This window comes from Cydia pomonella, chromosome 23, assembly GCF_033807575.1.
Source record: "Cydia pomonella isolate Wapato2018A chromosome 23, ilCydPomo1, whole genome shotgun sequence".
In the NCBI taxonomy this organism is placed as follows: Eukaryota; Metazoa; Arthropoda; class Insecta; order Lepidoptera; family Tortricidae; genus Cydia; species Cydia pomonella.
Genome location: NC_084725.1, coordinates 1,407,786 through 1,423,560, shown reverse-complemented (window position 1 = coordinate 1,423,560; position 15,775 = coordinate 1,407,786). Strand labels below are relative to the sequence as shown.

The 15,775-nt window shown below is 39.7% G+C and overlaps 2 protein-coding genes across 2 annotated transcripts in view; one reads left to right on the top strand and one right to left on the bottom strand.

Moving 5' to 3' along the window:
- The window catches only part of LOC133530812 (mucin-2), a 64,728-nt gene extending 57,662 nt beyond the window's left edge, over positions 1-7,066 (bottom strand). The window contains exon 1 of the mRNA XM_061868883.1: positions 6,882-7,066. The gene's annotated coding sequence lies outside the window, so the exon portion shown is untranslated. The remainder of the gene's footprint in view (positions 1-6,881) is intronic.
- A 4,353-nt stretch (positions 7,067-11,419) lies between these two features.
- LOC133530744 (tubulin alpha chain) lies at positions 11,420-14,319 on the top strand. The gene is made up of 3 exons (XM_061868787.1): positions 11,420-11,614; positions 12,638-12,860; positions 13,131-14,319. The coding sequence occupies exons 1-3, from the start codon at positions 11,612-11,614 to the stop codon at positions 14,255-14,257; spliced, it is 1,353 nt and encodes a 450-aa protein (XP_061724771.1). The 5' UTR covers positions 11,420-11,611; the 3' UTR covers positions 14,258-14,319.
- Positions 14,320-15,775: the final 1,456 nt, after the last annotated feature.

Genomic DNA, 15,775 nt, shown 5'->3' with positions numbered 1-15,775 from the left:
CCCTGTAGTTTTCCTTGAAAGTCTTTACTAAGCTTTGTCTACTTGCATGTTTTTTTTTTCATATTTTTTGGACACATGGAAACTATGGAAAGTTAAGATGGGGATTTTTTGTTCTTTTAGAGCGATTATTTCCAAAAATAGTATGTTTATCAAACAATGGTTCTTGAAGAGCCCTATTCGTTTTAAGAGACCTATCCAACGACACTCCACGCTATAGGGTTAAAGCGAAAATATATCATCCCCACTTTTCGTATAGGGAAGCTAAACAAAAAACATTTTTCATAGTTTTTATTTTACGACTGTGTAACTGATGTATATATCCAAAAAATATCCATGCCAAATTTCAGCTTTCTAGCACTATCACGGAGCAAAGCCACGGACGGACAGACAGACGGAAATGGCGAAAATATAAGGGTTCCTACGATCCTAGCTGACTACGGAACCCTAAAAACTTTAGCGTTCGTCCTACGTAATATGATTGACACAACATAACATTATGTACAATGACATTTCAATATGTATTCAAAGGCAACATGAGCATTAAAGTTAGTAATTATTACTTACTTATCGTATATATTTTATGAAAATTGCTGTTCATTTAAGTACTTGGTACGGTTCTATCTATTTTTTTATGCGATAAAAAACAGTAACACACAGGGTTTAGACATAGAAATACGTAGCTCGAGTACAAAGAATAATAAAGTGTGAGACCAACAACATCGTCCACAGTTTACTATATTACCTAGTGATAAATCTACAATATTATTATAGGTCTAAAGTAACAATATAAAGGATATAAAGCTAAAAGTATGGTATAAATTAATAATGAAACATTGCATATTATCAAAAACGAGGTTTACTAAAATTGCAAATATCTGCAGAACCTTGGCCTTTTTTAGACCTTTTAAAATGAGAACATTTTCACATGAACTCAGCAACAGTAATGCATACAGTAATTTTGGAGATACTTAAGCTTATTAAAATAAAGCGATGTGATAACCTTAACAACCTCAACGTCCATGACAACTTGGCGAGATAAGTTTGTTTTCGCTATTTTAGTTAATTTATGCGAAAGATCTGATGATCTTGGGTTAATTAGATCTTCTATGAGAATTGTCTGTGGCCAATGTGGAGAAAATCAGGAAAGACTATCTACAAGCTATTTCGTCGCTTCAACTCCTGAGTTTGTACAGAATACACATCCTTCCCTTACAGAACAGGTCGGCGGACAGTGTCAGAGCGCATCACGTACACAAACACAAGAGTTCTTGCCGTATGCTGCTCTTCCCAACTAATGAGGATTTCTAACGAAACTTTCGGATATGTGCCTTAATAGAACTTGTTCGAGATCTAAGATAATATATCTAAGATCTATATTATTCGGACACACAGGAGCGGGCATAGTGATCCCTAAACTGAAAGTATCAATATCACTAGGTAAGATATGCTAGCGTATGCGTTATGTATGCGGCACCGCGATATAATACATTCGGTAGAGAGTTAGAGACACACTGAAAGAAAACGAACTAAAGGACGTCGAACTCAAAGATGTCCTTCCGTTCCGCAGGAAAACAAGAAAATTGGAAGAGAATAGTGTGGGCATGCCGCCGGATCAATAACCTACAACTTCAACTTGAATTGGAATGTATGAACGCGACACGTAGTCGACAGCCTGCTTCGGGCTGGGCGTCCCTACACAACACTACATCTACATCGCTGGACACATATCACATGGACTAATTGGTTAATAGGAACCATAACTTGGGCCATAGGGAGATCAGTAATTCTTAACAATATTCTGAAAGTCTCTAGGAACATCGAAACCACAATCCATGAAGACCCAATTAACACTGCAGAGGTTTATACTCGTCAAGATAAAATACAAGAGCATAGCTTGGTAATCTTTACCCCTAGTGTAACTTTGATCGACATCATAACGTGACGAACGCGTTTGCGTTAAGTGTCATTTTGTATAGGATTTTGAGTTTCCAAAACGTCCCGCTTGGCGCGCTCTTTCTAAATCCAATACAAAATGAGACTAAACGCAAACGCGTACGTCACGTTTCGAAATCGAATTTATTTACACTAGGGGTACTTGACAATTAGACTACTCGTTAGTAACATAGTGGCATCAGTGACCGGTAGGGTAGGGAACCGATCGTCTAATACGGCTATACGTGCTGGACAGTGTTAGGTACCCCATCAAGAAATCGTCTTCCTACCCTTATTTTTTCGTATAAAAATTAAAGTGTCGGGTTACTGGTTGTCTGTCAGTCATTGTTGCAACTACGTTGACTAAGCAAACCACAGGATTTAAGTAATTGTAAAATACAAGCGTTAAAGCGCAAAAAAAGAGGAGGATTTCCATAGACTTCCATATCTATCTATTTAATTCATCCAGAGATCTATCTCTTCTACCTAAGCCTATGTTCATTGCTCTTACCCTCGTGGGTGGGATCAGGCGAACTCTAACCTATGTCATATCGGAGTATTCATAGTGGCGGCGCTCATGGCGAGGCGCCAACTTTAATATTAGCCCGTCTGATGTCATCGGCCCAACAGAAAACATTGTTTTTGGATAAGCGGGTTTCGTAAAACTCTGTTTTGCGGTCAGACTTGATAATTGTGTGCGGTTTGCGACCAGATAGCAATAGGTAACGCGGAGGAAGATCTTGGGAATGTCTTTGTTTTCAAAACTCCTAACAATTGATTGAAGATAAGGAAATTTGTAGACAGGTTTGGAGTTTATGTAATACAGCTTTGGACTGTACTGTGTTGGGGGTTGAGGATCTCATTTTCCTTGACCAAATACTATTTGCAACTAAAACACACTAAAAGAAAATAAAACACTGTAACATTTCTTATACAGGAAGAAAAATGCGGTTTCCTTGGGAAAGGCAAACTGCAAAAGATAACAGACTTAACTAAATGTAATAAAGTTGCATATGTGGACATCGCCATTTTTCGCCGTCGCACTTTGAATATATTACCAATTGTATGATTGTAAGAAACAAATTGCAATTCTACTGATCGCTAACCACAAGCAACAAGAGTAGGTATGAAATGACCAAGTTTCTTTAAAGTATGATTTTAAAATTGCAATTCAGAGATGTAGAAAATATTAGGTATGTTTATTATTTGAAGGGCCAGTGCAGATAGACATAAAGCGGATGGATAAAGAATAAAAATACTTTCAGTAAATATATCAAAGTCCAAATTCAAAAGGACTAAGTTTTTAACAGAGTTGGGACGATGAACTTGACGCCAAAATATGTATAAAGTCGTGCAAAATGTCAATCGCTCATCTGGCGTTTCGTTCGGTTCGCGGCTCAGAATTATCAAGTTATCATTGAGCGTCTTCGAGCTGATGTAGGGAAGTTTCTTTAATTAATTTTATTTACCACCCGCATTTCGTTTAGTAAGGGGTTTGGAAAAAGGTTTGTTCGCTACAGGCCTTTTTCCCGTTTGAGTTTGGTCAGGTCAGTAGATGCCAACACTGTCTACTGCCAATCCTGGTCTCCTATAACTCTTTCAAGTGGCATATGTCGTTTTTAAGTTATTGGAGTTTTGAGTTTGGATGACTCACGCTAAAACAGTCTCTGTCCGGGGACGCTAAAGTTTCATAGTTTTCTATGACGGGTGATCGCCGTGATCGGTGATGACGTGATGCATGGGAAAATTAAAGTGTCGGACGCCTCGGCCTGGACCCGGACCGTTCTAACATGAGTCACCCTTTAGGATGCAACAAGAGGGATTTATTTGTCAGTGTTGTAATAAACTTGCTCACATTATGGGGATGACCGCATCTCTGACGCATGCGGTTTGAGATATTTTCTCAATCATTCGCTTACGAATAACCGTGAGTAAGGAGCACAAGGACTTTTCGATCCTGGGCTGTTACTGGTAGATTTCAAAATATGTTAAGATCATCTCCGCGTTGAATGGGGTTATTCATATAACGTCAGGCCGTTCACAAATGTTTGTCCCTATCCGTAATTTTCAGTAGGTATAGTGAAAGGAACAGTCCGTGGCCCAGTGTCGGATGTATAAAGTTACGTCGTGGGAAAAATTTGAATATTAATTGACTAAATTAGTCATGCAGAAAGCCTATTAGCTACATGCAGAAATCTTTCGAAACATGTCTATTCTACTTCCCGTCATATTTAAATGTTTATAATAAAACCTGCTTATCTATTCTACCCTAGAAACTTACAAATTAAATTAAATTAAATTTAAAGAGAGGTATGGGCATTGTGAATGTCATCTCGCTTTGTGTGGTAGGGCACAGCCAGTGGATGTCATTCCAGATCTAGAGCAGAGCCCAACTGGGGAAGTGCCTCCACCTTACAGAAAACAGCAGCCAAATAACACTAGACCCTACTCATAGTGTTGTGTTCCTGCCGGTGAGTAAGGTTGCCAGAGCTGAACGAGGGGAGGGAGGGGGTTAGGGTCGGCAACGCGCATGTAACTCCTCTGGAGTTGTAGGCGTACATAGGCTACGGAGACTGCTTACCATAAGGCGGGCCGTATGCTTGTTTGCCACCGACGTAGTATAAAAAAAAAAATAGCGTAAATTTCAAAGACATTTTATGAATGAGGGCGTACTAGACAAAGGAGATACTCAAATACTGTCTCTTTTTCTTTTATTAATTAAACTTCATTGCAGAGAGATAAATAGAATACTCTTTATTGGCACACCTCATTAAAACAGAAACAATTGATTAAATGTAGCATTGTAGCTGCCCCCGAGAGAAGAAAATTTGTAACTATAATATGTATGCCCCTCCCCCGCCCCACGGCCCTCGGCCATATGAACTGCCCCCCCCCCCCCCCCATCCCATCAGCTGGCAACGCCCTTGTCTCCTGGCTCCTCTACACGATGGTCCAGCGTAGACCAGTCCAAGGGACGCATTTATGCGTTAGAGGCAGCAAGTGATATTTATTACTAACTCATTTCACCGCATAGCTGCGTCCCTTATACTGGCCTACGCTGAGCTATCGTGTACAGGAGCCCTCCAACACATCTCCACCTATTCTCCGATCATCACCACCTCAGTGAAAGTGAAAGTGAAGCCTTAGTGATGTTTTTATTAATTTAACTACAGAAGAGATAACTGTCGCTGTAAAACGAGAAATAAGTGTTAATTACTGCCCTAGATTATGAGATGTGTCAACATCTACTACTCAAATTAAAACTAACTACATTGCTTACTCAAACATGCGCACAGGTAGTTCTATATGTCCTTATGTCCAGTGTTCATAGTATTAGACCACAAAACAACACATTTCGAGCGCGCGGTATCTTGTCGGCAATGTATATTCATTCAACAATTGATCCATTCTTCACGGGGATGACTGCATCTCGCGCTGACGCATCCCACATCAGTTTCAGTGTTTTCTCAATAATTCGCGGCTCAAATAGCCGTGAGTAAAGAGCACAAGGTCTATCCTGGGATATGTGACTCATTATTATTCTGAATTAACCTCATCAGTTAAGCAGTAATTTATTCTGTAATTGAAAGGATGGTTATGACGAAAACAACCCAAATGACTGACTATTTCCTTGATTAATTCAATTAATTGCGATGATGTCGTTGCCGCATGGCAGTCGCGATAAGAATCCGTCGCCAATAGTCCGAGACTGAAATGGTGCCTTTCACCCGAGTTAAAACATTCTACTTTTCATTTCCAATACCAAGAAAGACAAACAACACAGCTAAGTATAAACTGGCAAAGGCATGTATTATTCCCGTGGGAGTTATGGATTGTGAAAAAAGCTATAACTCCCTTGGGAGTTACAGATTTTACAAGCTTTTATTTACTTTCTCCTGACCGTTGTCTGTTTGTAATCAAATTTGATCCACTTCCCGGTTTCCGATTGAGCTGAAAATTTGCATACATATGTAAGTCGGGTGACAATGCAATATTATGGTACCATCGAGCTGATCTGATGATGGAGACAAGAGGTCGACATAGGAACTCTGTGATAAAACAACGCAACCTAATTGTGTTTCGGGTTTTTAGAATTAGCTCGATGAGTATTAGTTGCCTGTGGAAAGAAAAGTACACTCAGCGATAAAAGCTTGTACCAAAAATGAATTTTTTGCCAAAAACTTATTTTCTAATGTGTCACTAATCCATACGAACCAAGTAGGTATAGAAGAGTTTTACTTTTGAAATACTGACCTTTATAATTTGTTTTTATTATTGATTATACTTAAAAATATTTAATTTGATTAATATAATAGCCATTTTTAAATATTTTTATAGAATGTTCAATCGTGGCTGAATGCCGGATAGGTCTGTGCCATGTCTAACCTGTCAAATAATGAGAATATGGCGAACGAATGTTTAAAATCCATTAGTATGTCAATAAGTTCGCTAAAAAATTTAGTTTTTTCTTCGCAAGTGTGATGTAAAACATTATGGAGTTACATACACAACACGGGGGTAAAAATATTGCAAACTCGAGTCTTCAATGCACTCCAGCCTACGGCTGTCGTGCATCTTAACACATCGTTTGCAAAATTCCACTTACCCCCCTCGTTGCACAATATACTATAATTTGTTCTTATATTATAACACACCGTTTTAGAAAGTCAAGAGATCCCATCAAGTAAATAAGTTATTTAGTACAATACCGTATCGTGCTTGTCAGCCTCCGGCTAGAGAACTAGTATTATACCTACCTAGGTATCCCAGCGTCCTAGGCCAGCCTAGATCGCGGGAAAGCCTTATTTGAAGATCTAACGGCGACCAAGGTGCCGTACAAGGCCGATTGACATTTTGTCTAAAGAAAATCCTTTTCCGGTCACATATTTAAAATTTAAAACTTAAATCATGTTTAAGGCATAAATAAATCGCATAATATTAATACTCACGTATCGATTATCCTTGAACTCAATGGCACAACACTAAAACCCACTTTTTTTAAACTAATCACAGATAAAATATTTTTTTATTTATTTACACAGATGCACTATGTATTTCTTAATTCGGCGGGTCGAGCAGGCGTTTGAAAAACGTTCGCGCGCGAGACGGTTGCGCGCGCACTTGGTGGCTGCGCGGGAAAACTGAACGGAAATATCGAAGTCGGTGGGATGACGTGATGAAGACGGCGGTGTCTGTCGGTCGGCGCTTTCTTGGAAAAGATAGATATGAATTTTGTTTCAAAAATAACAATTAGTTTTTAATAAATTACACACGCTAATGTTTTGACCGGTTTTTAGCGTTCCTTAGTCAATTAGGAACCCTCATGGTTTTCGCCATGTCTGTCTGTCCATCCCTGACTTTGCTCCGTGGTCGCTGCTGCTAGAAAGCTGCAATTTGGCATTGCCCACAAAGTGGTCAAATAAAAAGTGAAAAATAAATAGGGTGTAAAGTGGGATGTTTTTTTTCGCTACAACCCCATAGTGTTGGGTGTTGTCGCTGGATAGGTATTTCAAAACGATTAGTCAAAAGTCGGCGTGGCCTCATGGGCGTAACGTGAAAAAATGTATTAACTGTTCATTATTTTCTTTTTACAATAGTTCTTGTAGTAACGAAACGGCCGAGCCACATATTTTAACGAAGGTGTAGATTTTGTGAAGTGAGGGCTTGTAGAGTTAGAAGTTGGCTCTACAAGAGATCTAATAACTTTTTGTCAGTGCGAGCCTTATGGTTTCGTCTTGGCAACATTCTGAACATTTTACATGCGAATGTTTTTGGTGGGATTTCATTGTTTGGTACGGCCTCTCTACTAATAATAACTCAATGCCGCCAACATGCGAATACCGAAATTCGCATATTGCGGGCATTTTTCTCTCTCTCTCTTTATCTTTATCTTTTGTGTCAGAGAAAGCTGCCCGCAATTTGCGAACTTTAGTATTCGCGGTATAGGCCTACCTGGCCTTAGGCCCTCAGTCCTGTTCCACATGACTGTACTCAGCCACCACCGTTTCTCATAAAAAATATATCTAATTTTAATTTCACCACTTATTTGTTGTTGAAGGGACAGCAGAAATACATACACACCCTGTCAGTGTCAACTATTTATTAAAAAAAGCAGCCAAGTGCGAGTCGGACTCGCCCATGAAGGGTTCCGTACCATTTATGACGTATTATAAAAAACTACTTACTAGATCTGGTTCAAACCAATTTTCGTTGGAAGTTTGCATGGTAATGTATATCATATATTTTTTTAGATTTTTCATTCTGTTATTTTAGAAGTTACAGAGGGGGGGGAGGGGACACACACATTTTTTCACTTTGGAAGTGTCTCTCGCGCAAACTATTCAGTTTAGAAAAAAATGATATTACACACCTAAATATCATTTTTGAATACCTATCCCTAGATACCCCACACGTATGAAAAAAAATTTTTTTTTTTAATTTTTATGACGTATTAAAAAAAAACTACTTACTAGATCTCGTTCGAACCAATTTTCGGTGGAAGTTTGCATGGCAATGTATATCATATATTTTTTTTTGATTTTTCATTCTGTTATTTAAGAAGTTACAGGGGGGGGGGGGGACACTTTTTACCACTTTGGAAGTGTCTCTCGCGCAAACTATTCAGTTTAGAAAAAACTTATATTAGAAACCTCAATATCATTTTTAAAGACCTATCCATAGATACCCCACACGTATGGGTTTGATGAAAAAAGATTTTTTGAGTTTCAGTTCTAAGTATGGGGAACCCCCAATTTTTTTTGTTTTTTTTTCTATTTTTGTGTAAACATCATAATGCGGTTCATAGAATACATCTACTTACCAAGTTTGAACAGTATAGCTTTTATAGTTTCGGAAAAAAGTGGCTGTGACAGAATCGGACAGACAGACGGACATGACGAATCTATAAGGGTTCCGTTTTTTGCCATTTGGCTACGGAACCCTAAAAACTGTACGATTAGTCCATGACGCTGTATATAATCCCTGTACGGAGTCCATTATGAGTATTGTTTCTGACCTCCAAGACGTGCTCTAAAACCGTTTAAACCCTGTATGAAAGTCAATCGGTGGGAAATTTGATAAAACCTCCCTGGCTTCTTATTATACAGTTCAGGTGCAGTGCAGCAGGAGCCGCGACCCGGGCTTATGACCCCTAAAATATTTCCCATGATTACTCAAAGAGGGCGCTATTTTCTGGTCCTGAGCACGATTGCAGTTCGCTAAGTTAGCTAGCGATCGGACTGTGCAGCGTTGTAGTTCTATTATTTTGTGCTAGGTGGCGCTATTCGCAACAATTATATTAGCTTAAATATTTTCCTGAATCAAAATCAAATATAAATATTATAGTTAAATTTAATCGCTGTATTCATTTAAATGATTGTGAAAATGCATTGATACTTATGTGTGTGTGATTTAATGATTTTAAAAGTACTTTTATTAAGTAAGTAGTTGAAGTTACATAGTTAACTAATGCAACTTTCTAGTCGTCTTTCCCAAGTAGAAAATAACCTCTAAACAATTTTTGAAATACATAGGTATTATGTCATGCAGAACTACCTATGTCCTATTTTAGTCTGGCTGGGCCGGCACAGCCATATATGGCAATGAAATCGTCCGGCCAACCACAAGTTGTTGTTGTGCGCATGTGTGCAGAGAAATATGGTCGTATGATATAACGCAGGCTCTTCTGTAATTCCTGGACTTAAAAAAAGTCTCAATTTTAAGTAGATATTTTGTGTTAAAAGCCCCCTTATAAACGAAATAATAAACAATGTGAATAACGATCTTTTTAGTGCTGTCCACAAAGCGTCTCAATTATATCGATATCGATAGAAGTTCGTGTCTTATTATTAGATAATATTCAATTTTATCTGGCGCAGAAATTATAATGAAATAATGATTTATTTAACAAATCCCAATGCTGCTGGAAATTTGTGATAGTCAACGATGTGGATGACGTCTAGATCGCAGCATGGAACTTACATGTTAGAAGTAATGGACTGATGGATGTCATTCGATACCTCCCTCACGGGGGGTATGAGTGGCCGTGTCCGCTTTTCGGCTGTGGCGGGTCGCTCTATTGTCCGTCTATTGAGGTCTATTGGCCGTCATGTGGGTGACGCTGTGTGCTGCTGGTGTGGGCCAGCCCTTCGCTACCGATCGTTACCCAACCCCACGTACTTCAGACCTTACTTCATAGGATTAATGGACTATGCTCTAGTACCTCGACCAGACACTCAACGAATGGAAAGTAGTGAGGGAAGTATGCAGGGCAGTATGGTGGCCGATGACGAGTAACGTGGCCACAATACGTCTCTGCCTACTTCCCTCGCTACTTGCCATGCCACTCGTCGAGTGTATGGCCTAGGTAAATTCTGGCGATACAGAGGGGTAATGCCGCTAGCGTGCTTACGAGTATGTTGCAAGGGGGTGATTTGGAGGAAGCCTTTTATATTAAGTTTTTAATTTTAGGTTTTGTTTTGGTTTAGCAAAAGTTTAATTTAACTTTCCCTGCGAAGATTATAAAACTACGTCCCCACTAGTCTAATCGCTACTGTTTACGTCAGTTGAAATAACTAATAAAATATGTCTAAATCAGATGCCTTAGATTGTTCATAGGAGCTATGATGAGCTGTGTATCCAGTAAATAAATGCCAAGTTGCCAGACTACCACTGGGTGGAAGTTTTGGTTAAGTGAACCACACACAGCTAGCGTGCTTGCTCTCTTTTAAGGAAATGTGGAACATGAAACAGATAAGACATACTTTAGACCTTATATTGAGACTGTATATACTTAAAGAATTTTTTATCGCCTGTCATCATGCCTTTGACGTTCTAGTTTTATTAATATATTGTTTGTACCACCAGATTCAGATTTTTATTCATAAAACATAGTATTTTACATGTCAAAATTAGGTTGGTACATAAAACAATTTGTTTACAAAAAATTAGGCACATATATAAGTTACATAGGCGTTTAACAGGTACATACATAGTATTTTTTAATGTCTGCAAGTATAGGTACAAGAAAAACAGGTTTAGTTTACGACCTGCACATGACTATAGAAAAAAAAAAATGTTTGGGGTCAAAAATTTATTCTTTTACTTTTTCCTAATTACAACACGATACTGAATATGCTCTTAAATGGATCCCCACTATATTTGTTACAACCTGTATAATAAATTATCATCAACTATTCGGACCAACAGATTTAGCAATATCGTTGCAAAATGTTAGCTTAACCCAGTCAAATTAAGATCAAATATATTTTAAATTAATGGTAACAGTCAATGTATACTGTCTGATTAAAGTATTAATTGAATAAGTAGAATTACACCAAATATTGCTGAAATACATGTACTTTTAATTTTTAATTCGTCACACAATATCGATATGAATACATCCCTAAAGTTGAATGAATCACCCACATATTCCCGCAATGGTGAGATAATGCAGGCTTGTCCTTATTGGCCAGTCCGCCCATGCGGCAACCGTATCGACCAATCACAACTCCGCCTGAGCGGCGTCGCTCCCCCGTGAAACCGTCACTATATAAGCGCGCCTAACGGATTTTTCTCCATATTATCCGTTTGGCAAGCCTCTTAATCGGTCTCGCCGAACGACGACTGACTTATTTAATTAACTTATTTCTACGTTAAGTTACACAAAACTCAAATCAAAATGGTGAGTACTGCATTATTTTACCCTTATATTCATTCCCTTTAATAATTTTCTTGTGAAAATTATTTATTCCGACGTATTTTCCGTTAATGACACCGGGTGGCCACGCCGCCATTTCATGTAGGCGCGCCGGCAAATGATTAACTTCTCGTAGTTTTCTACTTCGTTTGACATCCTTCTTTCAAATTACTTGTTATTCTAGGCCCCATGCAATTATTTAGATTGCGTTCTATAATTAAAGTTGCTCTTTTGTTTCGCTAATCATGGCTACTGGCGGCCGTTGGTATTTGTCACCACGACATCCTCACCGGGTGCCACGCCCGTTAATCAATACAATTTTCTACTTTTCAACCTATATGTCGTCAATCTTTTATAAATTTTTTCTCTCTCGATCTTATTTTTCGAATTTCTTTTCGTTGGAAAACCGGTGACGTGTCCGCGACCTCTTACAAGGCTATTTTGATAAATGGATGATCTCACTTGTTGTGACCGATAGCTCGAGCAGAAACTAATTTGCATATTACCGAAGGCTTTTCTTAGCTTAGTTACTAAAATCGATACATGTTAGATCGTTTTACGAAAATCTTGTGTATGGCTCTGTAAGTTGCTAAGTGGTAAGTGCCTTTCACCTTTCTCTTGCGCGGTGTTATCGAGAGTAAGTGAAATGTGCTACTTTTTCTCCCATTGTGGCCATTGTTGGTTAGCTAGAGCAACTTCAAACTTTCTATGTACTTGACCTTTCTTGCCGATAAAGAGATATAGCATATCATAGCTAGATACAGATAAAACTTTTAGTAGGTTTTTAATAAACAAATGAGAATGTTTGGGTCCTGGAAAGTATAAATTTCTGTTTAATTAACAGATTATCTTGTGTGTGATTAGCAACTTTCCCGAAAACATTTTAAATAAATTTTTTAAATTTTGTTGCACTTGGGCCCTGTAGGTTTAATTAGAAAATTCAAAACTTTGATCTCTATAACTAGCAAACATTAGATTTTTACTAACATAACTTTTGCTTTGTCACAGCGTGAGTGCATCTCAGTACACGTTGGCCAAGCCGGAGTCCAGATCGGCAATGCCTGCTGGGAACTCTACTGCCTGGAGCACGGCATCCAGCCTGATGGCCAGATGCCCACTGACAAAACCATCGGAGGCGGTGATGACTCCTTCAACACCTTCTTCAGCGAGACTGGAGCTGGCAAGCACGTGCCCCGTGCCGTGTTTGTGGACTTGGAACCCACTGTAGTCGGTAAGTTTCAAAAAACTGACTTGCATCAATGGGCATAGCATAACATCTTGGAACAAAACAACAAGGCCCAATCCGGAAATCTCTTAAATTTCATACAAATAACATCTTGACTTGTTTTAAGTTCTAAAAAGGGACTTGTACCAATGGGCATAATATCTTGAAATTTCATTAAGGTCAATTCCCAAAGTCACTTAATTACACACAAAAAATCTTGACTTACGAATAACTTCTAAAAGTATATTTCTAATAATTTTCTTCTTTTGCCAACAGATGAGGTCCGTACCGGCACATACAGACAGTTGTTTCACCCAGAACAACTTATCACTGGTAAGGAAGATGCGGCCAACAACTACGCTCGCGGCCACTACACCATCGGCAAGGAAATCGTCGACCTAGTGCTCGACCGCATCCGCAAGCTCGCCGACCAGTGCACCGGTCTCCAGGGCTTCCTCATCTTCCACTCCTTCGGAGGTGGCACTGGCTCCGGCTTCACTTCTCTCCTCATGGAACGCCTCTCGGTTGACTACGGAAAGAAGTCCAAGCTCGAGTTCGCCATCTACCCCGCGCCCCAGGTCTCCACCGCTGTCGTTGAGCCCTACAACTCCATCCTGACCACCCACACGACTCTCGAGCACTCCGACTGCGCCTTCATGGTCGACAACGAGGCCATCTACGATATCTGCCGCCGCAACTTGGACATCGAGCGCCCAACCTACACCAACCTGAACAGGCTGATCGGCCAGATCGTGTCTTCTATCACGGCCTCCCTGCGTTTCGACGGCGCCCTCAACGTCGATCTAACAGAGTTCCAGACCAACTTGGTGCCGTACCCGCGTATCCACTTCCCGCTGGTCACCTACGCGCCGGTCATCTCTGCCGAGAAGGCTTATCACGAGCAGCTCTCTGTGGCGGAAATCACCAACGCTTGCTTCGAGCCGGCCAATCAGATGGTGAAATGCGACCCCCGCCACGGCAAATACATGGCTTGCTGCATGTTGTACCGCGGTGACGTCGTGCCAAAGGACGTAAACGCGGCCATTGCCACCATCAAGACCAAGCGTACGATTCAGTTCGTGGACTGGTGCCCCACCGGTTTCAAGGTCGGCATCAATTACCAGCCGCCCACCGTCGTGCCCGGAGGTGACTTGGCGAAGGTGCAGCGTGCCGTGTGCATGTTGTCCAACACCACCGCCATCGCCGAGGCCTGGGCCCGCCTGGACCACAAGTTCGACCTCATGTACGCCAAGCGCGCCTTCGTGCACTGGTACGTGGGTGAGGGTATGGAGGAGGGAGAGTTCTCAGAGGCCCGCGAGGATCTGGCTGCTCTCGAGAAGGACTACGAAGAGGTCGGCATGGACTCCGCGGAGGGAGAGGGCGAGGGTGCTGAGGAATATTAAGTCAGTCATGCACTCACACCGATACATTCCGGTGAAAATGAATAAAACTGAAATTATGTGAATTTTCTTTGTTTCATTCCCATCCTATCAAATTGACATACATTGCTATCCACAAATAGAAATTAAAGTTAGGAATTAATACTCTTTAAAGTCTAAGGGCCTGTTTCACAATGTCTAAGTTTGCAATCTACCAGTTAAGCTTATTTGAAGATTGTGGAACCCCACGGATGACTTTATTCGTCAAATAAGTAACTTATTCAAGACTACTGCCTTTGGAAAGAAAAGTAGGCTGTGATATGGCATCATTTTCAACATCATAAAGTTCGTACGATCCAACTTTGACACATTTCCTCATAGGACGGGTAACCTAAGATGTTAAAGGAATAGGAACAGAGGTATACTCGAAACATCCAGATTCAGACTAACTAAATCTACCAAAACGACCTATGCTATGGGCCCAAAAATCTATAATGCCATTCCTGAACAAATTGCCACAATATCAAATGATAATTCATTTTATAATAAATTAAAAAAATGGCTAATTGACAACGCCTTTTATGACATAGATGAAATATTGCAAATGTAGAATATGATAAAATATTATAATTTTTAATAATTTGTTACTTTATTGAACGTATTATGTGAATATTTTTATATTATTATCTAGATGTTGGTATTAACTAAATTGTAATTTTGACATGTAATGTATGTGTACATTATTAATAATAAATATGAATATGATAAAAGCTTGTACCAAAAATTAAATTTTTGCTAAAAACATTACATATTTAAAATAATGATCATGACTTGTACACTAGGTCATATAGGTTAGATAGTTCGAAATATTCCATTCGTAGAGAATACATATTTGTGACTTTCCATCAGAGAAGAGTTCTTATGCTTCATGTGCAATAAATAACCAGTAGCGTAAAGACGTGAGCGAATGGGGCTTCGCAAAGCCAACTTTTTTGCTAAGCTGGGAAGCCCTTTTTTTGCCTTGGAAAAATATAAAAAAGGGCTTCGCAGCTGTGGATCGCCCACGACTAAATACTGGATTAGTTCCCGCTACGCCACTGGCAATAAGGTCCTTTCTATCACTATTTCTGATAGAAAAGGTCCGTATTGCAAGTTGTTGAAGCATAACCCTTCTGTGATGGAAAGTACTAATGCACTTTTCGGATTCGACAGGAATATGGTAAATTCGCCATTACAGGTCACCAAAGCAGTTCTACAAAAGTAATCTGTATTTGCAATACAATCTCAATGCGATCGACCTTCGCTATTACTCCCAACACCTCCAGGCATGTTATCTAACCAATGAATCAATCTATCCAGTGTCTTGTGACAAGAAACTCGACCCACGTAATGTAGGTAATACTAGCTAGGAAACCAATTCGTCATATCGTGTTCCTGCCTTTCAAATGATTGCCATCCTACACGAAACCTTGCGGTCTGCCTACATACAATATGATAAGGTGGGTAGTAAGAAATAAAGCTGTTTACAATTCGACAGGTTTA